The sequence below is a fragment of the Mixophyes fleayi genome, chromosome 10 (genome assembly GCF_038048845.1).
Source record: "Mixophyes fleayi isolate aMixFle1 chromosome 10, aMixFle1.hap1, whole genome shotgun sequence".
Classification (NCBI taxonomy): domain Eukaryota; kingdom Metazoa; phylum Chordata; class Amphibia; order Anura; family Limnodynastidae; genus Mixophyes; species Mixophyes fleayi.
This window is the reverse complement of record NC_134411.1, coordinates 27,602,193-27,629,797: the sequence shown is the minus strand read 5'-3', so window position 1 is coordinate 27,629,797 and position 27,605 is coordinate 27,602,193. Positions and strand designations below refer to the sequence as shown.

Below are 27,605 nucleotides of genomic sequence, written 5' to 3'. Positions count from 1 at the left end.
TAAGTCCGGAGTCTGTGCCTGAGAACTGGACTAGAATCCGGTGTAATAACGGATTGGAACTGTTCGTGGGAACTCAGTCACGGATCCTGTAGCCAGACACATGGGACTGGAACCCAATAATAAGAACTCAGATAGAAAACATACAGAAACTCAGAACAGAATGAACTGGAACTGGAGACAGGGACTAGGAACTCAGAACCATGACACGGAATGGCGAACTCAGGACTGCGCGGAAGCCACAGACCTGGAACCCACAGACAGATACACATAACTGGAAATAAGCCCTAGAGACTCAGAACCAGCCGTAGCAACAGAACAGGTGATACCGATAAAGTCACTGGTTCTGCAGAATAGATACTGGATGGTGCAAAGTTCTTACTGAGGTGAGCATCTTGGAAGTGCAAAGCACTTGCAGAATGATGCAGGATGCTTGAAAGAAGATATGCACTTTAGAATGCAGGATACTTGCAAAGTGATATGTAGTTGGTAATGCTTGATGTACACAGAAGATGATCACGTTGTAATACAGGGAATCAGGCACAACTGGAACCTGGAGCCAAGCACTATCCTCAGGAGAGAAGTGTGTTGCTCTGTCAATGAACAGATCTCAGCAGCAGGTTTAAATAGGGTGTACAAAACAACTATTGGCTGCACAGTTCATGTGATCACAGCTGCTGAATCTGGTAGGTCTGAGATGATCACCTGACTGCATCCAAGATGGCCACGCCCATGCAGCAGAACAAACAGTATGTGCTTGTTCACAAATGGAGATGTGATGCACAGGAGTGCTGCAGGTGACCAGGAGGGACCCGGGTAGCTGTGATATGACAGCGGCAGATGAGGTTAGTGCAGCTAAGACCCTGAATTGTGACAAGCTCCTTGATGGGCAGTTGGGGGATTTTTCTCTGTAAGGACTAATCAGTCCTTGCCTGGTCTGAATGAGGAACACAGTTTTGGCTTTGATAGCTGTATTCTTATCTGGATGCAACAATAGTATTGCATTACCTGCTTTTGAAAAGAGGGTTTGAGTTTTCTGCAGTGACATGAAGGACACTACCTGGGCTTATCTGTGAAGGAAGCATCTATAGGGGCTTCCAGTTAAATATATTTTTAAATTGAGATCCTGGTTTAATTTAACTGTCCTTGTACCTTATCCTTGGTCTCCTGGTAAGGTTACAATAGATGGTAAAGCTGTTAAAAGTCTGGCATTGTAAGGAACCCATCTGTGTATTTGTTTTTGGAAGACATGGATATATATACTGTCCCCCTGGTTGCGTTCTAATGAACTGATCATAATTGTGTCTATATTATTGAAGTAGATAAAATAATAGATGGATCACAAGTGACAAGGTGAATGGCGTGTCCATCACAGTGGGTAGCTAAGTCCACTGGGAGAGATCAAAGAAGAAAGTAAGTGAGAGTTTTGTGGCCGCAGAGACAGTGGGATTGTCAATGGGAATGTTGAAATTAGGATAGGAAATAAAAGAACCAGGCAGCCAAGTTGTCCAGAAATTGGGAAACTGGACCTGGGAGCTTTAGAAACATAGGGCTAGATTAATAAAGCTGCAGGTTTGAAAAAGTGGGGATGTTGCCTATAGCAACCAATCAGATTCTAGCTTTCATTTTTTAGTACATTCTACAAAATGACAGCTAGAATCTGATTGGTTGCTATAGGCAACATCCCCACTTTTTTAAACCCGCAGCTTAGTAAATCTAGCCCATAGTATTTGACAGCAGATAAAAACCACTTGGTCCATCTAGTCTGCCCATTTTTAACCTGTAGTAACCTCAAACGCTATTTGATCCTTAGTTTTTTGTAAGGATATCCTAAATCGGTGTTGGCTAACCTGTGACACTCCAGGTGTTGTGAAACTACAAGTCCCAGCATACCCTTCCAGCAATAAGCTGCTATATATTGGCAAAGCATGCTGGGACTTATAGTTTCACAACACCTGGAGTGTCACAGGTTAGCCAACACTGTCCTAAATGATAGCAACTTGGAAATGGAGTGGAGAGAATAGATGGACAGTGAGGACATCAAAGGAAGAAAAAGAGAGGGAGGGTTCTAGGGGTATGAATGGGATTGTGCAGCAAACGGAGAGTAGAACGTCTACTTTGCCCTTCTCTGTATCTGGGAAGAGTCCCCCGTAGGAGAGAGTTGCAGGGAATGTGGTGTCAGATGAGGTAAGTCAGGTTTATTTAAGATGATAAAAGAAGTTTTAATGAAGGTATTTTGAAATGAATACATCATGGATCAATGTAAGTTTGCTACAAACAGAGTGTACAGGAATAGTGAATGGAGGGTAGTGGAGATATTTTGAGGGATTGGAAGTTGTATGGGGGTGGGAAGTTTTGGTGTGGAAAAAAGACACGTGAGCAGATTGTGAGGATGGCATGAGAGCCCAGGGTTGGGTGAGATGTCGCCAGCAGTGGTAGGGCTGCTGCCATGTCCTCTTACATTTACCAACTTTTGGGAGGTTTCATGGATTTTGTTTTAATGTTAAAGAAAATGTTGTTTCTGGAAGGAGTAATATTTTCATTATCTACAACATTAATATAAGTATGTACTCTGGTGTGTTTTATTTCCAATCTACAGCTACGCTGAATAGAATCTCCACCTATGTCGGAGAATAAATTCGACAGCCCCACCTCGATGGGGGTGTGAGGAAAAATGAGCGGAGATTTCTGCCATAACATCCTGTGTCTACATGAACATTCAGGAGACACCTCGCACCTCGTTGAATCCCTCCCATAGTGTCTATGTAATGATTCTGGTTAGACCTCAAACATTGTAGCTACTACATTTTCTTGGCAAATAATGGTTCACAATCTACTATTTCATTTACAATATTTATTAATATAGGAAACATGTTTATTATAAATAAGCAGGTTGTTTGTGGAAATTAGTTGTTTGAAACTATGTTAGAGTTATCATGTTCTCACAACCCTATGGCCCTGATATTAGGATCCTACCCAGGGGCATAACTAGACATTTGTAGGCCCCATAGCAACTTTTAGTAAGGGCCCCCATGTACTGCCCATTGGTGAAAAACTCAAATATATGCATGAGGCTTTGCCAGGAAAACGAGCCCCCTAAGCTTACAGGTTTAAGGGAAAAAAAACAGACGTGTAATTAGTAGCATCTCAGGGGCAAACGCAGGACTTGTAGAGGGGGGTTTCCACACTACACCACCAGTGGGCGTGACCAGCATGCATGGGGGCGTGGCTATAATTTTAGACAGTGCTTGGCTGCTCTCCAACTCTTCCTATCCCTAAAATATACATGGGCAATGCTGTGTGCACTACTGTTAGGTGCACACAGCTCTCCCTTTTCAAGCAGAGCTGGGTGAAGCGGGAGCAGGGTCCAGCCTCCTCAATTATACAGTGCCCCAGTCTTGGAGGGGGGTTTCCAGACACTAGGAACCCCCCTCCCCCTCGGTTTGCCTATGCATCTTACTGATTATCACTGTCCCTTTTTTTGGAGGGGTAGGGGAATTTGGAATCTATTTTATTGTTTGAATTTTGGAGACTCTATAGTATATAGTATATGACCACCTAGTCTGAATATACAGTTAATAACAAATAATCACTCAATGGCTGCAGCAGGAAACCACTGGTATTTTCTTTCTGCAGAAAAGTTTCCAGCCCCACAGGGAATACTATGGTGATTTCATTCATTCTCTTTATTCAAAATTGAGACATTTGATTGGCTCTCGATCGTAACACTTTAATGCCCAGCAAAGTCCTGCAGATCTCCAAAGAGCGAGGAGGCTTTTCTCTCACCCCTTCACCCAGTTCCCCCCCCCCCCCTCTCATGCAGGGTCTTCTTCAGTCACCTCACTAATTAACCATCTCCTCACATACATCCATTCACAGGGTAACCATGGAAACAGGAACTACAGTAACCAAAGCGAAGAATGGTGTGTGTCTGTTAGGGGGGGATTAGCTGTGCCTGTGGTCTGCTGTTTTGTATAGTTTGCATTCAGGGTCACTATCACGGAACTGCGAGAGTCCCCCTCTCACTCGCCCTTCACAGAAAACAAACGGGGGGTCTCCTCTGATTCAGTTTATTAATAGGATGTGATACATGTGCAAGATATATGCAGTGATTTTTCTGACAGGACCACACACAGCGACCCGCTTGCAGCCCTCTCGTTGCAACCTCTCTCCTGTCATAGCGACCTCTATGTGCTACATTACTGGCAAAGCACGGTGGCTCAGTGGTTAGCACTTCTGCCTCACAGCACTGGGGTCATGAGTTCGATTCCCGACCATGGCCTTATCTGTGTGGAGTTTGCGTGTTTGCGTGGGTTTCTTCCGGGTGTTCCGGTTTCCTCCCACAATCCAAAAACATACTAGTAGGTTAATTGGCTGCTCTCAAATTGACCCTAGTCTCTGTGTGTGTGTCTGTATGTTAGGGAATTTACACTGTAGGCTCCTATGGGGCAGGGACTGATGCGAGCGAGTTCTTTGTACAGCGCTGCGGAATTTGTGGCGCTATATAAATAAATGATGATGATGATGATGAAAGACTTCATAGGCTGCTAATGGAGACTTGGATACATGGAAATGTAGAAAATGGTTCAAACATCATATCAAAATGACAAAAATATATATACTCTTTCATCAATTTCGATAACAGCTAAAATGGTTTGTTCTTATTATGGATTGGATTAAAAGAAGTTGTGTGTGGACATACAGCTTTATCACTGCTCGCTTTTGACTCCACACACTGGAGGCAGCCATTTTGAAGACCGACCCAATATTCATCACAATGCAGCCTGGCTCTTAGTGAATTGATAGCCATTCCACATGAATAGTGACGCAGACCACAATATGGCTGTCTGCACTGTGTGTAGATGACAGGGGCACAGTGAAGTTGTAATCAATGGGAGGTAACCAGTCAGAATAAAATGCATTTTTTATATAATGTTTTAGGTTTGTACTTAATGTTGATGTCAGGGCAGCCGACCATTATGTTTGAATAATTCATGTGGAAATGTAAAAGATTTGACTGAGATGGTAGAAAAGAACGCTGTGTTGTAGAGTGCACAGGTTAGGACAAGAGGTAAGAGACGTGCAGGTATTAGGTTTCTGGGTGAGGTGACTCATTGTACTGGGATGACTGTTGCAGATCCCCTTATTGTGATCACAACAGGGAGAGGAGTTGTGGGAAAGGATTGTAGAGACACAATGTATAGCTGAGATAAAAGAGCAGGTATTGGTGAGTACAATGCCCAGCTAGTGAGATACACACAGAACAAGTATTAATGCACAATGCATCATGTCCTGCCCCTCATTTATTTATCCTTGTTGTGACAGTTCATCTGTGATTTTCCCAGGACAAGCTTTCCCAGGATGGAGCCTCTAATATAAAGGCATGACCTATAACGATGTGGGAGCTGTCCCGGGCTACATCTTTTGGGGGGGAACAGCAAAATTAAGGCAATGAATTAAAAATATGTCAATTAGTGGTATTTATTTTGTTGATCTTATAATTCTTAAAAAATAAAATATTTTCTTTTAAAGTGTACATTGCCCATGTATACATGCATATAGTAGTTTGTATTAGGGACAAGAAGGGGCACATTTTCATCAAAATGTATAGCGACACCATTATAGTCGCTATAATCTCCAGGGCATAATATTGCTGTCCAGCTGGTTGACCATTGGGCGAATGTGGATCTTGGCCACCCCCCCATCGTGACGTCACCAAGCCCCATGTACCGTTGCAAGGTAATCAAATGTTTGGAGGTATGCCCATCAGCTTTCAACCCGAAGGGGACCTACAAGGGCTTCATATATAAAAATAGTGTGTCTGTCTGAGGTGTTTACATGGAATAGAGCTATATGTTGGACTACAGTGGCACATTGCTTTATCTTATACATCAAGCAGGAGATTTGTTTGGGGCAGCATAGTGGCTAAGTGGTTAGCACTTCTGCCTCACAGAACTGGGGTCATGAGTTCAATTCATGTATGTTCTCCCAGTGTTTGCGTGGGTTTCCTCCCACACTTCAAAAACATACTAGTAGGTTAATTGGCTGAAATCAAAATTGACCATAGTCTCTCTCTCTCTCTCTCTGTCTCTGTCTCTCTCTGTCTCTGTCTCTCTCTGTCTCTGTCTCTCTCTGTCTCTCTCTCTCTCTGTCTGTCTCTCTCTCTCTCTGTCTCTCTGTCTCTCTGTCTCTGTCTCTGTCTCTCTCGCTCCAATGGGGCAGGGACCGATGTGAGTGAGTTCTCTGTACAGCGCTGCGGAATCAGTGGCGCTATATAAATAAATGGTGATGATTTGTTACTTGGTGTAAAAAATGGAATCCAAGCACGTTTATAAGTATATAAACATATAATGCATACTTGCCAACTCTCCCGGAATGTCCGGGAGACTCCCGCATTTTGTGAGAGTCTCCCGGACTCCCGGGCGAGTGTGGCAATCTCCCGAATTCTGCCCACTTCACTAGGAAGTGCCCCACTTCCTAGTGAAGTGGGCAGAATTAGATCCCAAACGCCGCGATTCCCGGTGAATCGCGGCGTTTGGCCCCGCCCCCGCTGTCAAATGACGCAATTTGCGTCATGACGTCACAGGGGGCGGGGCCGAAATGACGCGATTTCGGCCACCCCGCCCCTTCACGCCCCCCTCCACTGGCTGGCTCCCGGAAGGGAGCTGAAGAAAGTAGGTAAGTATGATATAATGTCCAGCAAAAAACGGCATGTAATACTGTCTTAAGTCCAACGTAAAATATATTCATATGTCCAACACAGAATACAGCCCCACGTCCAGCATAATATATAGCCATCTCTTCTTATAGAATGTCTACCCATGATCATTATAATACATAGCCACAATCTGTTGGATATTATATTAATCAACATTACTTTTGTGCCACCATAAACTGTAAGGTGAACTTGTGGCACTCAGAAGGTAAATACTGACTTCATTTCTTATACCTATATATACTTTGGCTATATTGATGGTGAATAAACATCTGACTTTTCTGTAGCGGCAACTTGTCTGTACTGCCTGTAACCTTGTGGGGATGTTTCAGAGAAATAAGAAAAAATAAAAACGTGTTAACCTTCTCCAGTGATTGATGGTTTATCCTTGCGGTATATATATGCCCACCTCTGTGAATATATAGCCAAAGACATACTAAGGAGCTATTCATATTCTTATGACCCCTATGTCTTCTCTGTCAGTGATAGACCCCGGATGCTTTGGATCATGTGCAAGGTTAATATCTGGAGCTAAACAATCAACTATATGTTATATGGAATTATTGTATGTACTGACATAAGTGTACATAGAAGGCATACAGTGTAAATTAGATTGACAACTACCAGTGCTTGATGAAAAGGTTCTAGTTGTAGTATGTGATCTGTATTTCTTGATTTTTATTTAATATTTTACTCTGTAAAAACTGTTTGTTTTTTTTTCTCTTCATTTCTTATGTAATGTTGCAATAGGTACTTTTTTGATATATATACCCAATTTCCCAGTGGGTTAGAATACACCCAGTGGAGAATAAGGGGGACAAGTGTTGTGGGGGCAACACGGTGGCTAAGTGGTTAGCACTTCTGCCTTACAGAGTTCAATACCCGACCATGGCCTTATCTGTGAGGAGTTTGTATGTTCTCCCCGTGTTTGCGTGGGTTTCCTCCGGGTGCTCTGGTTTCCTTCCACACTCCAAATACATACTGGTAGGTTAATTGGTTGCTAACAAATTGACCCTAGTCTGTGTCTCTGTGTGTGTTAAGGAATTTAGATTGTAAGCTCCAATGGGGCAGTGACTGATGTGAGTGAGTTCTCTGTAGAGCGTTGCGGAATTAGTGGCGCTATATAAATAAATGATGATGATGGGGGGGAAAAATCAGAACTTTAGCACCGGAATTTCTGGATCATGGAAAAGTGCCTGATTGGATTGCTGAGATTAAGAACCGTATCTCGTGGATTATGGTAAATAAAAAGCACAGGTTTATCCTTGATGGCACTCCGTCCTCTTATTCGGCTATGAGTACCTAAAACAGTTCCATGAATCACCTGCCCCTTTCTGATGCAGTTTTCTTATTTTAGCCATGAGGGTATGTTTACTAATCTGCGGGTTTGAAAAAGTGGAGATGTTGCCTATAGCAACCAATCAGATTCTAGCTGTCATTTTGTTTAATGTACTAAATAAATGCTAAATAGAATCTGATTGGTTGGACCTTCTGGGAACGACTTGTCCATAATTGGTCATTTACGTTTTGTTTAGTGGCCGTGGATGAGCTCCAAATAGCCGTCATTATTGCTGTCATATACAGTAAAAGAGAATTAGATGGTGTTATATACAAGCATGCTTTTTCCTCCCAGATTCACCTCACCTGCTAGAGTCTCTTAATGTACATATCAGACAATTATTTTGTTCCATGTTCCAGCAATTGGAAAATAACTGGGAATAACAGGACTTGTGTATTGGGTGACATAAGACAAGTTGAAGGTACAAATTAGAGCAGCATTTATATCACAAGGTATTTGTGTTAAACTTGAGCTAAAAGCAAATTAATCCTTGGAAAGAGGTTTGGTAATTGCTTTCTAATACCACTTTCACACTGACCTAAAAACCCGGTATGTTGCCAGGGCAAGCCCCGACGACCCGGGTCGTGGCTCAGTGTCAGCAGGGGTCCCTGCATCTACACAGTTCTGCTGACCCCGGAATTAGACCCAGGACTTTTGCAGGGTCATTCCCGGGTCCGCCCCGTGTAGCCACCAGTGTGAACGGTGCAACCCGGGTTGAAAAACCCGGTTCACCCTGTTCACAGTGGCAGGGTCTTTAATACCCCGTTCACATTGCCTCAAAAACCCTGGGTTATTGCTGGGGAAAGCCCAGACGACCTGGGTCGAGGCTCAGTGTGAACGGGTCCAGGTCTAATTCCTGGGTCGGATGACTTAAGAATTAAACCCGGGTCCTTTGGAGGATTATTCCCGGGTCTGACCCTGGTAGCCTCCAGTGTGAATGGTGAGATTCGGGTTTTTCAACCTGGGTCTCACTGAAAGCTATTGTAAAGTTTTTTAAAAACACATCACAAGAGGAGCCAATCAAAGCTCCTCTTGTGATGTTGCCAGGGAGACCCGTCGGACCCGTGTTCAGTGTTAACAAGGTCTACCCGGGTATTTGGCTGGGTGTCCTGCACTGTCACCCGGCAATATCCCAGTTCATAAAACTGGGTTATTGCCAGGGCGTTAGTGTGAAAGTGAGTCTTTAAATTCCCCTTAAATTACCTCATCTTTGTCAGCCAATCAAAGCTCCTCTTGTGATGACTGACACTTTTTGCCAGGGCAGACCCAGGTTCAGTAGGAACGGGGTCGACCCGGGAATTTCCCGGGTCCAAGGTGCAGTGTGAACGGGGTCTGATAAGCTGGGAAGCTCTGTGACACGGCAATATCCCGGGTTCAAAAACTCTGGATATTGCCGGGGCGGCAACGTGAACGAAGTATCAGATAACTCTCCAGAACAGCCTGAGACATCCTCTGGTTACATCTGTGTGTCAGACATTCTTGTGGGCTGCCCTTACTGCACTGTACATCAGGATTCAAGCGTAAAGCAGGAAAGTGAATGTTGGGTTCCGGGGAAAGAATGGGGTCCTAAGTGTTATGCGATATGATAGTGAATAGTAAATATTTAAGAAAACCTTTAATAGTCATATGTTTATCCCTCAGTGTACAATAAACATTAGATAAGGGTTCTACTGCTAAGACAATTTGTTTATGACTTCATGAATTTCAGAGTGTAACGTCTGGTGGGAATATCTGTGAAGACGAGTTCTGATCTGGCAGCGGCAGAATCTCTGAATGTTTACTGTGATGTTTAGCATCAGCGCCACCATATCACGCTAACAAACAGGCTGAACGTGTGACAGGATGCCCCCGATCACTGGTAGCCTTCTGCAACACAGAGCAGTGACAGGCAGGTGTACTGAAGCACAGACTCGTTCTGGGACCACAGATGTTTGCCAGAATGTAGCTCTGGGAAGAAAAGTGTCCCAATTTCAGGTTGCAGTTCTGGGGCGGACTCAGCACAGCAATTAATCATCACCTCTGATGGAGCGACCTTCATTCGTCTTTGTGTGAAGTGGCTGAATAAGTTTGTGTTGCACGCAGGAAACAGATCTCAGGAAGGGAAACGATTCCTGGGACAGATATGAAGGAAACTTGAAAAAAGTCATCCCCCATCAGGGGCAAACGCAGGATTTGTAGAGGAGGCTTTCCACACCACGCCACCAGTGGGCGTGACCAGCATACATGGAGGCGTGGCTATAATTTTAGACAGTGCTTGGCTGCTCTGCATCTCTTCCTATCCCCATAATATACATAGGCAATGCTGCGTGCACTACTGTTAGGTGCACACAGCTTTCCCTTTTCAAGCAGAGCCGTGTGAAACGGGAGCAGGATCCAGCCACCTCAATTATACAGTGCCCCAGGCTTGGAGGGGGTTTTCCAGGCACTAGGAAACACCCCCCCCCCTCGGTTTGCCTATGCCCATTTGTATGATATTCACTTCCCCCTCCCCCTGACGCCTAATACACTGCCAATTTTCCAGCAGGAGAGAAATCCATTGATCAGGTGTCATGTGGAGAATATCTCACAAATGATGGGTCTGGTAACTAGACTTTAATTATACCCTAGAAATAATGGTGTTTATACTTACAGTAATTCATTTTGTCCAACATGCTATGGTTGTCATCACTTATTTGGTAGGTGACAATTTAAATATTGCTTTGGGGGTGTCACTTATTTGTCTTGCATTTCCAGTAAATGCTTCATACATTTGAGTGTTCAACGGTAGCAGAACTTGCCTCTACAAATTGCATTCAGTCACAGGAACATGAATATAAAGTTTAATGACTCGAGCTCAAATTAAAAAAAAAAAAAATGCATGTTTTGCTTTGCTATTTGAGCTTTTTGTTCTGTGAAGCAGCTGTGGAATTGTGTGAGCGATAAGTACAGTTCTAAGAATGTTATCATCCAAAAGATGTTTTGAAATATTGTTAAGATTTAAATATAAATCAACTTTACCTTTTATTTTATTAGTGAAGTTGCATATTTTAAGGTTTTTTATTTTTATTTCCTTTATGAAAATTTACTGACAGCCACTAACTTTACCTAAAATTTTAATTATGTAATATGAAAACATTTTGTAAATCATTGTTTTTTGTTTGTTATTAAAATAAATAAGTTTAAAAAATTTAAATTAGAAGGGTTTAGAAGTGTTAGAAGGGTTTTCGAAGAACTAATCCATACTTGCCAACTCTCCCGGAATGTCCGGGAGACTCCCGAAATTTGTGTTGGTCTCACAGACTCCCGGGAGTGCAGGTCTCCCGTATCGAGCAATTGCATGGCCAAAATTATGCGATTCGCGGTGAATCGCGTCATTTTGGCCCCGCCACCTGCTACAAAACGGTATCTCTGTCGTGGGGGCGGGGCCAAAATGATGCATTTGCTGTGTCCCGCCCCCTCCCGACCTCTAGTCACGCCCCTCTCCTGGAATTTACTTGCCAAAAGTAGGCAAGTATGAACTAATCACCAATTATCTTTTACATGTCCAGTGCAAATCAGATAATGACAGTGAGTCTGACCTGTGGTTATTTATGGTTTGCAAATGTTGCACCTAAATGCAGTATAACACCACTGTAACCACTTTTGTGATTTCAGTCTCTAGAATAGCAAATAGCCACAGATAGCACAGCCCCTGACACATGCAATTTAAAAAGAAAAAAGCTAGTGCCCTAAGGTGCAAAGCCAAAAATAAGATGCATTATATGGCATTACTCTCTTTCTAGCACATGTCAAATCAAATTTACAAACAATGGAGAGATATGAATAATTCAGTTCCCATGTGTAGCACATTTTCATTTATATAAAACCTTTTATGCACTCAAAACGTAAGCAGAGGAATTATTACCATCCAACTGCAGGAGTTGCTGTGTGCATAAGTACAGGAATGGCTAAGCCTACAAACCAATGCAATAGATTTACCAAGCCTGTAAGACTCCTGATGAATTTCATCTATCAAATCTGCATGGTTAAATGACCTGGCACATGTGGTTGATCCGACAATAGCAAAATTACTGCTTGGTTAGACCACCATAGTATGTAATTTATAATTGCTATGCTGATAACGTTCAAACTTCAGTTTCATGGTTTGCATGAAAGACGTTTAATGAAACTATAAAATGTTACCGTTCGCATGAAAAAACACATTTTTTGGCCTTTTTTAAGTTTGAGACTTTATCACATATTTTCAATCTTTAAAACTGGTTTGAGAACCACTTTGAAACATCTTTGATCATATTTAGTAATTATTGAGACTTGCACCTAAATCCCCCCTGTGGCCAATAAGAGGAATTTACTTCCTGCCTAAAATCAGCTGTCCTTACCTTCCATGTCTGATCATCACATCAGCAGCTATTTATATACAGGACCTGATTAAGGGTTCTGGCTGCCCTAGGCCAAATATATAGGTGTATAGGAATACTCCTGAATATGAATGTTCAGGAGTATTCTCCAGCATTCAAATTTAGACAGATTGTGCCGTTGTCTCTTACTCTTCTCTCTTGCAGCTTCGTTATCCTCTCGCTGGCTTCTGGAAAGCTGGGGTCCTGTTTTGAAAATGCAAGATTTTATTATAATGCAAAATGTTAACAAACCCTGAATGATTAGGCCCTTTAGTTAAAACAAAACACTCCATTATGGCCAGCTAAAAGTACCCCATTGTACAGGCATATATAAGCAACATCTGAATATTTGTGGTCTATCAAATACAAACCTCTACCAGCCCCATCTCACTAATATTTAGTATTCTGGTGATTGCTGAGACCACAGAGAGCATCCATGTAACCGCCACACAATCATGAGATTATGCCCCCAAAGCTGCGCTATTTTTTAAATACTCCCCTGCAGCCATTTTCCTTATCCCCTCCTACAGCCATTCCCCCTGCAGCCATTATCTTTAACCCCCCTACAGCTATTTTCCTCACCTCCCACCTCTGCAGCCATTTTCCTTACATCCACCCTGCAGCTATTCCCCCCCCCCCCCCCCCCAGTCACATCAAACCCCCCCCAGTCACATATATCAGCCCCCCTCCTCTGCCATCCTTCACAAATATCAACCTCTCTCCCTCCCTATAGATTTGCATGGCGGTCCCCCCCTCACTTACCTGTAGTTGTGTCGGCCAGTGTCGCTCCTCGTTCCTCAGATCAACAGACAGGAAGTGAAGACTTCCTGCTTCCTGTCTGCTGCACAGTACTGTGGGTGCAGCAGGCAGCCTAGCGATTGGCTGCCTGTTGCTGACCACTGACCACTAATGCCTTTGATCGTCGCCACCTCAACCCCCTGCGCGCCACGGCGACTCCCCCCCCCCCCCCCCCATTCAATTATGAAAATAAGTGAATTAATAAATAAGTAAAATAAATACCAGCAGCGACTCACCCCCCCCGGGACCCAGCAGCCTGATCAGACCAGTGGTTGATCAGGTCCTGTTTATATAGCGCCACTAATTCCGCAGCGCTGTGCAGAGAACTCACTCACATTAGCACCTGCTCCATTGGAGCTTACAATCTATATCATACTTACCAACTTTTTTCAGTTGGTGTCCGGGAGCCTCTCTGTGGCAAGTGGGCGTGCGGGGACGGGGCTCCGAAATCGCGTCATTTTGGCCCCACCCCGTGACGTGATGACGCAAAACGCGTCATTTGACAGCGGGGTGGGGCCTAATGCCGCGATTCCCGGAGAATCGCAGCATTTTGGCCCTAATTCGGGCAGATGCGGGAGATTGCCACACTCTCACGGGAGTCCGGGAGACCCACCCCAAATGCGGGAGTCTCCCGGACATTCCGGGAGAGTTGGCAAGTATGGTCTAAATTCCCTAACACACACACACAGACACCAACTAAGGACCATTTTAATATCAAAGGTTCCTTTTGTCCTTTTGTGTCTGCTGAGCCTTGTCTGTGACTCTGAGAATACTGGGTACACACTACAGAAAATTTCACCGGATGCAATATCGTTAACGGTTTTACCAACGACTGAAGGTCCCGATCAGGATGCCAACTCATGTGTACACACTATACACATTTTAAAAGATTTACCTTCAGATCTGTGCTCTTCATCTGTCATAACCATCGGTTGAAAGGATCGTGACTCTGTAAACTCTGGAGATCAGGTCCTGAGTGCGTACACACTGCAGAATTTGCAGTTCATCCCCATGAACTGGAATAATTGCTTTTGCAGCGCTATTTAAATGTCTCATTTGTTGCCTGTTTCTTACCTGCATTGTGCTTTTCCAGCATAAGGACCCATATTCCTGTAGTAGGTATGTGGTCTTTACTTTGTAATACCACCAAGTACCGTTACACAATCATCAGTACATTTACTAACACTCAGTAGAAAAGCAAGCCTGATTTTTGTCTGTCAGTAAAAGCGTTCTGCACAAATGGCATGTTTCTGACCCTACTAAATTATACATAGCACATAAGGACCACAAGTCCCGATTTTGCTGGACAGTCTCAATTGTCAGCGTCCAAACAGTGTGGGGCCTATCGATGTGGGGATGTGGTCTTTTAAATGGCTGGGCGGATCACGTTTGTGGCTTTGGATCAACTGGTGGATGGGCAGATCAGAGGGAGGGGCTGTATTTTTTTTTATATATGTCAGTAATTAATGGAGATTGTCGGTAATAGACAGCACGGTGGCTCAGTGGTTAGCACTTCTCCCTCACAGCAATGAGTTTGATTCCCGACCATGGCCTTATCTGTGAGAAGTTTCTATGTTCTCCCCGTGTTTGCGTGGATTTCCTCCGGGTGCTCCGGTTTCCTCCCACACTCCAAAAACATACTAGTAGGTTATTTGGCTGCTATTAGACTGCCCTAAGTCTCTCTGTCTGTGTGTGTGTTAGGGGATTTAGATTGTACGCTCCAATGGGGCAGGGACTGATGTGAGTGAGTTCTCTGTACAGCGCTGCGGAATCAGTGGCGCTATATAAATAGATGATGAAGGTGATTTTCAACACCTTGCAAGGACCGGCAAGCCTCAGTACTACATACTATTAAAGGAATAGAATGTTATACTAGGGAAGACTAAAACAGTCAATGAAAAAAATACAATATACATCTTGCACATGATGTTGTTATATAAAATAATGTATGTTTTGCACCAAGCATCTTTTCACTGCATCACAAACAGCAGCAGTACTGCTATTTATATCAGCAATATAATGAACCCAGCGTGTAGAACACAATCCTCCTTCCTGAGTGATACTTTCAAATATTCCTCTCTGACCAAATTGTCCTCTTTTTTTAAATATAGCACAACATCTGTCGTAATTAAGGTGACACTTAATTATACTCAAATAGACTGATGTGGATCTGAAACATTCACTGATTGTTCTTGATCTCTGCTCATGTCACTATCTTCAGTACAGATTTGTTTCAAGATATACATATAGCATTTTATCCTAGTGATAATTAAAGCTAAACCTAGTACAGACATAAGACAGACTCTATATCTGACAAATCTGCTCTGCTCATATTAGACCCTCATTAAACCAACGTGACTACTTATTATTATATACTCACTGCAGGTCATGCCACCTTAGGTCTGTACAGATGATACAAGCACAGTCATTTAGATGAGACATGAACGTTGGCTATTATACTAATGGAAAGTAGGGTTGTAGGGTCTTGCTTTGTGCCGGAATGATCAGAAGTCAAACTGGAACATGAGACTGTCACTTTCTTCTGTCTTCACAGTGTCTCCTAACAGCTCCTCAACCGCCTCCTCTGATGCACACATCTCTCCAGTGCTTAGGTTTTTTTTTCCCCCCATTATTATGTTCAGGTTGGCAGGGCATGCTGAAACTTATAGTTCCTCAACCCCTGGCAAGCCACCTGTTGCCTATCCCTACTTTAGATAACTTAAGCTGGAACATGGCGTTCCTGATAATCTCCGTACCATGAACAAACTTAATCCATCCAAGGAGTATCTACCCATTGTTTAATGGGTCAGGCTCATGTACACCCCTCATTCCCACATTCATCTGAGATGCAATCTGTTCAATACTAGCAGGAGGCCAGGAGGCATGTCAGACAGGGCTTGAAAAATAAATCATTGATTCCTATAAAGAGCAATAAGACCATTCATGTTTTCGGATGCTCCAGCTAGTAGGTAACGTCCCCAGACGACTCTTACTTAAAATTATATTATGTGGGGGGCGGGGGTTTGAAGGGGGATATAGCAATTATGGAGCAGAGTGAAAACCAGAACTCTCCAGCCGATACAACGCTGCTATTACGTTGGTACATTATTTTTTCTAATTTTTTTTCTAACACCCTCAGAAAGTAATTGATTTAGCACAAATAACTGCAATAGCAAATTATGAGGGGTGTCTATGGTACATTTTTAACTTTTGTATTATTCTGTTAGACTTGTGCCTTTAAATTCCTCTGGAAAGTGCAAAAAACGTCCAATTGGAAGGACTTCGAAAAGTTAGAACAGGTAAAAAGCAAGTCCTTTTGCGGAGAGAAAAAAGTTAAGATAGTTTAGATTTCTCCTCCATCAAATTTAACCTTCTATTGCCATGTGAGAGCAGCATGTAGCCCATACTTGCCAACTTTTAAATCCTGTCCTCCGGGGGATCAGATCATGTGACAAGTGTAGGGGGCAACCATAGCCCTGCCTCTACTAGAAGAAAAACGAAATTTGCATCATTGAACAGCAGGGGGCGGGTCTTAATGATGCAATCAAGCTGTTAAGCCCCTCCTCCCAAGTGTCCAGGAGGTTGCCTACTCTTCCAGGAGTCCGGGAGAACTCCCAGAAATTCGAGAGCATTCCGGAAGAGTAGGCGAGTATGACGTAGCCTAGCCTGAATGTCACTTGAAATGCCCCAATCCCCTCATTTGATCAGGTTGAGAGAAATCGGGACACCTGCAGAAGTTGGGACTATTTGCGTCTTCCAAGCATTGAAGAGGATCAGTGTCTCATTGAGTTCCTGTGTGGTTCCATGGGACCCCAATTAAATGTTTAGCACTTTGATGTCTTTTGAACCACTGCAAAAGTTTATTTGAGATGGATGACACTATAGGTGGTATTTTTGGTGGCAGTTACTTCTGCTTGCTGAATTACAAGTAATTTGATGCTAGGAGCCCCATGCAAATAAACGTATCATTTACAGCCTTGCTGCCTAACGTACTATTTACATTTCACATTAATCATGAGGTTGTACTGCCACTCTTATGTCCAAAACCCAATGATAGAAAGAATAGAAAACTGCCACAGTAATCCTGTGCAAAATGGTCCTGGTTCATTAAAGAAAGTTAAGCCAAAATAAAAAAAGAGTAACTTTGCACCTTGGCAAAACCATGTTGCATTGGAGGGGGAGGTAAATTTAAAATGTGGGGACATATTTTTAGTTGGGTTAGGACATGTCCTAGATGAACTTCAAATTTCAGTGTAAAAATAAATCGATCAGTATTGTGTGCTACATAAAATATCAGCTAGTTGTTTCCTTATGTGAAAAACAATAAACTAATTTGCACCCCTTGCATTGTAACATGGTTTGTCCAGGAGCAAACTTACTCCTTTTCTGGCTTTGCTCTGCTTAATGAATCAGGCCCAATATGTTCGTTTTGGAGGACAAGATATTTCCGTGTGTTCAGAGTATTTGAAGAGCACTTAAGTCATGTAAAATAGATTTTTACGCCATCTGAGAGATGGCAGTAACTGTGCTATTTCTGCTTCCTTCAGTGGGGCCAACTTTTGTGGCATTTAGGTGCATCTTATAGCGGAAGAGCATTAGTATGTGCACATGTAGATTAAATGGAAATATGTGACACAGGTAGCTGTCAGAAATTAGATAACACAATAAATAAGTGGAATGGTCATGTACCAAAATGTATGCACCTAGCACGTACCTGCTACCTCTCCAAATAAGATCTCGTACTTAACTGACCAACGAAAAGAGGTAAATATTTCACACTATCCTAAGACGCCTTGGCATGCATTAAGGACTGCATACTAAATAGCAATGTATGAGATACAAGCATTCCTTCCATATTTTTGTAGTATATTCCGCCAAGGTATATTATAGTCAGGATAGACATATGCACGCAGACATGGATTATTAATGTGAATCTATGTTTTATTAAACTGAGCATCCATTGAAATGCAAACATTACCTTTGAGTTACATTTACACATTGTCAGATCTGCAAAGAAAAAAACATTTCCAGTGATAACATATGTCTGGATTTCCTTCCCGCCGCCCACTTGTTATGAAATGCATTAGAATCACATGAAAGAGTGAAGGTCGGGGGTCGTTCTATCCTCCTGGGGCCCATTAGAGGAGAGGAAGTCGAGATTATGTTCTACCACTGATCATTTAGTAGAAATAGACGACGGGGACTATCTGCCGTGGATCAGATACAATTTGTGACCTAATAAAAAAATGTCATAGCATCTGTGCACACAAGGTAAATACAAAGCAGTAGAATATTTTCAGCTAGAAATTGTTCAATATTAAAGCTCAGTATAAATACCCGTTTGTTTATGTGTTAACTGAAAAATATATTATATTTTTTTTTTCTTATATGGATAAGCATCTGTTTACATGAAAGATCTGTCAAAAAAATATTGTATCTGTACATTTAACCCTGTTTTTATTACTACATGCATGAAAATTAGCTTGAATAAACCTCTTTAACTTTAGCTACAGGTCAAATGCTTCTGCTACATCGGTGCCGTCCCCAGTACCAGTGTCTTCTCTGACTCCTTTGGTATTCTGCTAACAGAGATGAGGTTCTCGCCTCATGGTAGGATTGATCTTGGCCTTGTATTGATGTCGGTGCTAGCGGTGATTACAAGTACATGTAGAGCCAATCGGTCTACATCCGGTCAAACAACCAGGCTAAACAGTAAAAGTCCACCAGCTGATGGCCCAATGAGGATCATCAACTGACCTAATTGTCCATTCCTCTGAAGAAACTACTAGGCCAAAAGTGGAAAAATGCGTCAGAATAATCAAACTGTCAATTTGATTAATCTTTGTATCCGCTTAAGGCCTTTTGATATATGATCATCATATTAACAGTCACTAAGATCTTCACCAAAAGATTCCTAAGCCTTGTTGCGGCTGCTGCTTTGGGACCCCTCTAGGTCACGCATGCAGACTGTAAAGGGCATGACCGCCCTGATGACCCCCCCTCCCCACATTTGTATTAGTTAAGTGAGCTTTTATTTTAACAAACCGTTGGCTCTATTTCTTATAGATTTATTTAGTTGCCAAATTCTGGTTTACATACTGTATTAGCAGATTGTGTTACCAAGTGCCTGGGCTTCCTACTGTATTGTGATCTACAGTTGTGTGCTGGAAACTCCATTTAAAGGGTAAACTCCATAAAAATTAAATAGAATTAAATCTGCACCATTGCTACACAGGTTGGGCTGGTCACGCCATAACATAGAAAACACGCATCATAGGATCTCCCTGTCCTAATATGATTGAGCTCCAGCCTGTTCTGGGTGGGGCTATAGTCTCTACGGTGGGAAAGTGCCTGCAAAAAAAATGGTGGTGTCCCTTCTCCAAGAAATTACCAGGCCTGTGCTTTAAAGTCAGCTGGCTCTTTCTGGGAACGCTGGATTGTGAGTATTGGGGTAATTAATAAAAACCAGGGCCCATGAGTGGCAATCTTGCCAGCCCTGTGATTCCAGTGTAATGGACTCAGGGTCCCTAAGGAGATAGATTTACTAAACTGCTGTTCGAAACAATGGAGATGTTGCCTATAGCAACCTATCAGATTCTAGCTGAAATATTGTAGAATGTACTAAATAAACGATAACTAGAATCTTATTGGTTGCTATAGGCAACATCTCGATTTTTTTTTTTCAAACCTACAGTTTAGTAAATATACTCTTCCCCTTTATGCTAAAATATAATAAGTAATTAAAACACTGACACAAGGGATGAAAATACCATTCCACCAGTTGTTTTTCTCTTTCTCCACTTATCCATTCATTTAATGTAGTGTAAGAATAACTATCGTAGCTGCAGAGTAATCTGCTCATCTTCTGTGTACCCTCTCCCCCCACCTCTGTACAGGGAAAGTGCTCAACTGTACTTGTAAAGTGATACATTCCACTAATTGGTTTTCCCTTTGTACAGCCCTTCCATTCCACTAATAAGTGTACTTATCACCAATCCCCCATTTCTGTAGTTAGAATATTGTGAGCTACAGTCATGAGTGGTAAAACGCTGTAATAAATAAATATATACTATATTCTAGTTTATATACCCTTGTGCCAGACTGTGACCTCAAGTCACAGTCTGGATTTCCTCCAGCCGCTCACAGACATTTCAATTTTAAGATTGACAAAGGAATTTCAATACAGCCATTCATTTCCATTTCATAACTAGGCAAATATAATATGTAACCTTTACCGCCGTAAAATGAATCGTAATGCATTGTTGATTAGCTAAAGAAAGCCACTTGCTTTCACTCAGCGTGTCTGAAGCTATTCAACGTTAATTGCGGGTTAGGTAACACGCCTAAGCTTTCGCTTCCTTGGTTTGTGTGTCTCCAATTCTCACACTAGTAATTGCAAGCATCTCGCACATTTTTCTGCACTCGCGACAATGTTGGCGCTTCTCAACATGGCAATTTATTGATTAATGTTACAGTAAATCTCCTTTTGTACAACTTTTTTATTAGCTTGTGGACATGCAATATTGTATATTGTAATTTAACTGTTAGTGCTTTAATCAGGGCTGTAACAAAGAATTTATGGGTCCAATTTAATGGGACCCTCTATGGACCATCGTGAAGCAATACCCACCACTCTGTGCTCCTGCCCCAGTCAATCTTAAAATAGGTCAAACTACTCAGACATATTATACGCTTTCATACTGCCGCCCTGGCAATATCCCAGGTTTTTCAAGCCGGGTTTTTGCCGGGGCTCGGAGCGCCTCAGCTCAGAAACACCATTCATACTGCACCTCGGACCCGGGAATTTCCTGGGTTGACCCCATTCATACTGCACAAGTCTGTGCCCTGGCAATTTGTGCACTCCACCATCCACCATTTCTCCTAAACTCCTTCTCGAATCTTCCAAGGGCTCCCACCGATGACATCATCCTCCAGAGACAGGCAGACAGCCAATCAGCTTGTTTTCTGTGCAACCCGGGTTGAAAAACCCGGGTTGCACCATTTATAGTGCAGGCAACCCGGGTCCGACCCGGGAATTACCCCTCGATAAATCCCGGTTTGAAGACCCGGGTTTTTAGACCCGGGATTTTTGACTTGTACCATTCATACTGCACTAAGACCCGGGTCGTTTGAGCTCGCCCCGGCAAAAACCTGGGATTTTGGTGCAGTATGAATGGGGTATTAGGTGTGTACTATGAAAAGGGACATAATATATATGTGATTAATACAGTGAAGCTTCTTTTCAAGTATAGTAACTCATGTCCTTTGTACAATACATCAGGGTTTCCCAAACCCAGTCCTCAGGGCTCCCCAACAGCGCAGGTTTTCTGGATCACATGTGACATAATTAGGACCACCTGTGGATCTGTTACACTGTGTCAGTCAGTAATGAATACACCTGTGCTCCAGCAAGGAGATATGAAAAACCTGCTGGGGAGCCCCGAGGACTGGGTTTGGGAAACCCTGCAATACATTGAATTTCGAGTTCATGTGATTGATAATGTGGCATATCTCATGATGTGGGGGCTGTCTCCTCATAACTGGGGGCCTGATTCATTAAGGATCTTAAATGAAGAGGTATCTTATTTCAGTCTCCTGGACAAAACCATGTTACAATGCAAGGGGTGCAAATTAGTTTTCTGTTTTGCACATAAGTTAAATACTGACTGTTTTTTCATGTAGCACACAAATACTTGATAGCTTATTTGTACACTGAAATTTAAAGTTGATATTTGTGTGCTACATGAAAAAACAGTCAGTACCGCTGCCCTATTGATGTGTTTATTTTGCCTATATGGTAAATGCAGCCCTACAACTGCTATTGAATTAGTCATGGCCCATTATTTATATAGCACCATCAATTCCACAGCGCTGTACAGAGAATATTTGTCATTCACATCAGTCCCTGCCCCAATGGAGCTAACAGTTTAAATACACACACACACACACACACACACACACACACACACACACACACACACTAAGGTTAATTTTGTCAGCAACCAATTAGCCTACTAATATCTTTTTGGAGTGTGGGTGGAAACCGGAGCACCCGGAGGAAACCCACGCAAACATGAGGATAACATACAAACTCCACACAGATAAGGCCCTGTTCAGAAATCAAACTCATGACCTCAGTGCTGTAAGAAGTGCTGACCACTGAGCCACCAGGAATAGCTAAAGTTTTTCATTATCGCTTCATCCAATACAAGAACACCCGCCAGCGATAAGGTTTATACGCCTGGGGAAACAAGCACAGCAGCAGAAATATCTTTAAACAGATGATGGGCAACAGTGTGGCGGATGCGGGGTTGGGGGGTGGAGCACCTTGGTCCGCAGCGTGCTACATGCAGATACCCCATTAAAGGTGTAAAGTATAAATAAGAAACACTGGGTTCCTTAGGATGGCAAGGTTGGCACTCCAGGATCCTAATTTTATCTATTACCCACATCCCTGGGAAGTGCCACTGTGCTTTTCAGAGCAGGGTTGGCAGCTTGATCATATTGTTGTAGATTCTAGTTCAGCTATTCACTGGACACTGAACAAAAGCCTCTCCCAGAGCCTGATTTCTATTGCCTTGAGGTAAATTGATAGAAGCCTGAGGAGAGATGCTCCCTGCGGACTGATTCATACTAAATTACTTAGCAATATGTGTAGTCGTTTCCTAGAAGACTGAGGCAGAACAAGGTCAGAGAACGTAAATGAGGGAGTGTTATAGCTCTGCATAAATGAAGCTTTATTTCTAAGCCCCTCACCTTAAACGTACAAGGGACCACGTATTAGACGAATGATTTCCTGATATAGAGAACGTGGATTTGTACTTTACACTTTAAACTAGGAACAAACCATTTGCTGAAGGGGTTCAAAGGGGCACAGGAGATACAGGTCACGTGGAACAACGTGTCTAATAAATGGAGCACTTGGGGGAATGTTCTGCTACACATATAGATATACTAACCTGTATACATCTACAGTACGGAACATACAGCCAGGCTAGCTGTGGGCAATTCCAATTAGGTAGCCCAAGTTCAAGGCAGCTTCTTTCCTGCCACCTGGGCCAAAGCTTGAATCCATATAACTGCTGTAAGCACGTATATGTTTAATACACTCTGCACCACCTAGATTCTAATAACCAGTAACCGGTTTTGAGCATTACAACTGAGTTAAGGACATAGCGACACATGAATACAATTTCCATGGATGCATTATGTTGGACAGTTATATTTAGGCATGTTGTAAACTCAAGGTTTATGAGGCCAGGTTGACGTACCTTCATATAGACTGCATCTACTCAACATGATTTTTGGCATTTTACAGCAGATGGGGGTCATAGTGCCACGATGGCATCTCTACAACCCCTCCTGAACTTGCCTCCTGACCATCCCTCCGGAGGCGGGGCAAGTATGTTAATAAGGCGCCACAGATTCCACAGCACCAAACAGTCACAATACAGAAAGCAGAAGCATACCAGTTACATCATATAAATACATGTAGGAGCCAGATATCAAACAATTGCATGAGTACGATACATGGGAAAATAGCAATTATATCAGAAGACACAGAGCAGAATGTAAAGAAACCATTCGATGGCGACAAAGAGGTGAGGATAAGAGACGGGAGGAAGAGAGGGCCCTGCTTGTGAGAGCAAACATACTAGAGGGGTGGGAACAAATGAAGACAATGGGGGGGTGGATATAAGTGGATGAGTCAGGTGGTACATAAGGGGGAAGTTAACTAGGATGGAATGGGGGGTAGGCAGGGCCACCAAAGAAATTTAGGGCCCTGGTATAGCAACTGCTTGGGGCCAGTTCCTTTGCCACTGAAGGGGGTGGATCTACTCCAGGGTGGCTCCACCCACTACAAAGGCAGGCCAGGGCCCCGGTACTTTGTACCGGCTCCTGCCCTCCTGGTGCCTCTGGGGGAGGCAAACGTAAAAAGGGGAGTTTTAAGGGAACTTTTGAAAAATTGGAGTTTGGGGGAGAGTCAAGTCAGGTGGGACAGGAAGTTCCAAAGGTAGGGAGTGGAATGTGCATAGTCCTGTAGGCGGAAGTGTGAGGTGGTGATAGAGTTGGAGAGTCGAAGGTCATCAGCAGAATAGGCGAGTAGGGGAGTATTTCTTGACAAGGCTATAACTAACAAATCTGACAATTCAATGTGGTTCCACCCAAAGCTCACTGAGAGTAACTAACCATAACCCATTAACTTCTAACCTAATGACTAATAACACCCTGTTTAAAAACTTGCATTAATGATGCAACAAGCAGGCGTGTAGCATATTCACATGGAGGAAGAAGATAGACCACAGGATACAGACTGAATGTCCCTCATCCCTCCTAATATTGTGCAAAGCTTCACCCATGGATCCAGATCATATTCAGTAATAGCTGGAGTCATATATAAAGCTTTTTGGGGCCTAAACCAGAGACTAAAAGCTTGGAGCAATGGGGTATAAAGGACTGATTGGGCATAAAACAGGAAGGATCTGTGGGGGTCCACATTTGAGAGACCGTCGAACGCAAGCGGTCCTTGGGCTCCCCAAGGGACAGTACCAAATGTAATGTCCTTATAATCAGCAGGAGGAACATTTATAACTATGTCTCTATCGACCAAGGCATGATCTGGCTAAGCCCAACACGCGACTGGCTTGTTGCCTGATAGCTCAACAATAAGCCCCATTCCCCCTCCGCTCTATTTAATTTCAGTGGTGGTGGGACAGGGTTAAGTACGATGAATGTGCCATGCGATTGCCCCTCGACTGTGCCATGCGTCTAGCTCAATTGCATTTCATCTGCACTTCCTCTTTAATGTCATTTTAAGATTTCAATCCCTCACTATAGACTTGATCTCAACGATTCCCCCTTCTATAAATTGTACAGCCCAGTATTCAAACATCCTATAAAAAGCCTACCAAAAAAAAAAAGAAGAAACTGACGGCTCACAGCGAAACTGATTGACGCTGCGCTCAGATTTCTTCTACCGGGGGTGGACAGATAACAGGGAAGGAGCGATAACAAGGGGTGTTGCTCCTCCTTTAATCACTAATAATTTCAGGGGCTCTGTATGCCAGGGATGCAGTGATGGTGATAGGAGTTTGTGTGTGAGATTCTCAGAATAGAGAATGAACAATAAGTGCTAAACTAACAGAATAAAACATGAGTTTCCACTGACAGGGACCTCAGCAGCAGCACACAGATCTTTCATCATTCCTGTCCACACTGCTGCTCCACACGTTTTTCTCCCACATCCAAATCCAGGCGAGTATGAATGCTATTATCCCAGAGATTTATCTACCACACAGCTCGGAATGTTACAAACACGTCATAGGCCAGTCAGGGGTTTATTTACTGCGGGTTTGAAAAAGTGGAGCTGTTGCCTATAGCAACCAATCAGAATCTAGTTATCATTTATTTAGTACATTCTACAAAATGACAGCTAGAATCTGATTGGTTGCTATAGGCAACATTCCACATTTTCAAACCCGCAGTTTAGTAAATATACCCCTCAGTCTCATGTGTTAGCTAGCTATAGATAAGGGCGTTGTAGGTTGTGACATTGTTCAAGTGTTATAGATGAATTCATGCAAAACATGTTTGACAAAGAAGCCCAAAATTTAATGATTCTACAGTGTACGAAATTAAAACATGGACAAACCAATAAAAGTCTATTATTTTTTTTTGCCAATAACTTTAAAAAACACTAGATGAACATTACAAATAAGAAAATAATTTCAGTAGTTAAAGTTAAATAGTCCTCAAAATGGTTCTTATGACAGGACCTCCATCATGCTTTTTAATAGTAAACTATGTTCTCATAATGGAAGACATTGATACATAATTTAATGATGCATCATTTTTTCATTATAGTATCGTAGTTTTTACAGTACAAGGACATTACTAGCATGGTTGCCAACTATAATATACTATTATATATTGTTAATTATTGACAAAATGCAGTAAAATTGTTAACAGCGCAAATATCCAATTTGTCCGTAGCTGCTGGATCAATTCCAGCATGACTGGATCCTGTTGGTGCAGTTGGTGATCTGTGGCCCTTTATGATTGCATTTACCAACATGTCCAATAATGATAAAATTGATTTCCATCTGATTATCAGGCATGGAGGTTGTCTTTGGGCCACACGTTACGTTAAGGGCACCAAAAGGGTGGGGTGGGTACAAAGTAACTGGGCCCACCTTGGTGGCCTGACAGTGGCGGATTATGACCACCCAGGGTTCACAGCTCTGGCCTCATCTGCCCATCAACGGCTCCATCTGTACTGTACACACACTGCACTCCCTTCTTCTCCTCCAGGTATGTCGGGTGAGCTCCCTGCAGTATGCAGAGGAGGTCACATGCTTATTAAGAATAGAAAAAGATTGGAAGCAGCGAGCAGCTGACTTTTGGGGGGGGGGGGCAAGTGAAGGGTCTTTTGGTTGCCTGTTACCCACCACTTCTATAACTCTACCCCTGACCTCTCCCTTTCTGTACTATCTTGTGTAACCAGCTGTCTTTCTGCTATCTCCATATGGATTTCCCAATGTTACCTGAAGGTCAGTATGTCCAAGACACAGCTTATTATCTTCCCTCCTGCCAGAGTCACCACCAGAGAACTCCTTGAAATTCGTGAGCCTGTGACCTGTGGTGGCATAGAGATACAAGTTAAATATCTTAAACAATCATGGCGGTACTGCTCAGGCACCTGCGCATGACCGCTGGACTCTCCAGGCAGCGGCGGTAATCTGGCAACTGACCGTAACTGCTGGACCCCACCTTTACTGGTGCTATTATGGCAACTCACCATAATTGCTGTACCACACCATTACCAGTGCTATTCCAGCATCTCACCATGACTGCTGGACCACACCATTACCGCTGCTATTCCGACAACCTACCATGACTGCTGGGTCACACCATTACCAGTGCTATTCCAGCATCTCACCATGACTGCTGGACCACACCATTACCGCTGCTATTCCGACAACTTGCCATGACTGCTGGATCCCGCCATTACTGGTGCTATTCCAGCAACTTACCATGACTGCTGGATCCCGCCATCACCGGTGCTATTCCAGCAACTTACCATGACTGCTGGACCCTGTAGATTTCTATCAGCAAATGCTGACAAAACAAAAGCAAATGACATCATTTTATTAAGCTAACCATGAAGGTTCAAAAATATTTTTTTAGAATAGGAGTCTGTAATTCAGGCATATGTTAGGCTGAGCCAATATTCATAAAAATGTAGCCTATTAATTCACTTTATGCCTCAGTGGTGTCTGGTGCCCAGTTATATACAGTCTGTATTCTCATGAGTCATGAATCTATGTAGGTGTCTGCTACACACGCTTGTAGAGGCCATAGTTCATCTTGTTGCAGTTAC

At 42.9% G+C, this 27,605-nt stretch overlaps 1 protein-coding gene across 2 annotated transcripts in view; it reads left to right on the top strand.

The window, feature by feature from the left end:
• Positions 1-756: 756 nt before the first annotated feature.
• LOC142103899 (carboxymethylenebutenolidase homolog) overlaps positions 757-27,605 on the top strand; it is an 87,431-nt gene continuing 60,582 nt past the window's right edge. The window contains exon 1 of one of the 2 annotated variants that reach the window (XM_075188256.1): positions 757-842. In XM_075188256.1, the coding sequence (XP_075044357.1) occupies positions 838-842 (5 nt within the window). In that variant the 5' untranslated portion in view covers positions 757-837. The remainder of the gene's footprint in view (positions 843-27,605) is intronic. The other variant, XM_075188254.1, reaches the window with a different exon arrangement.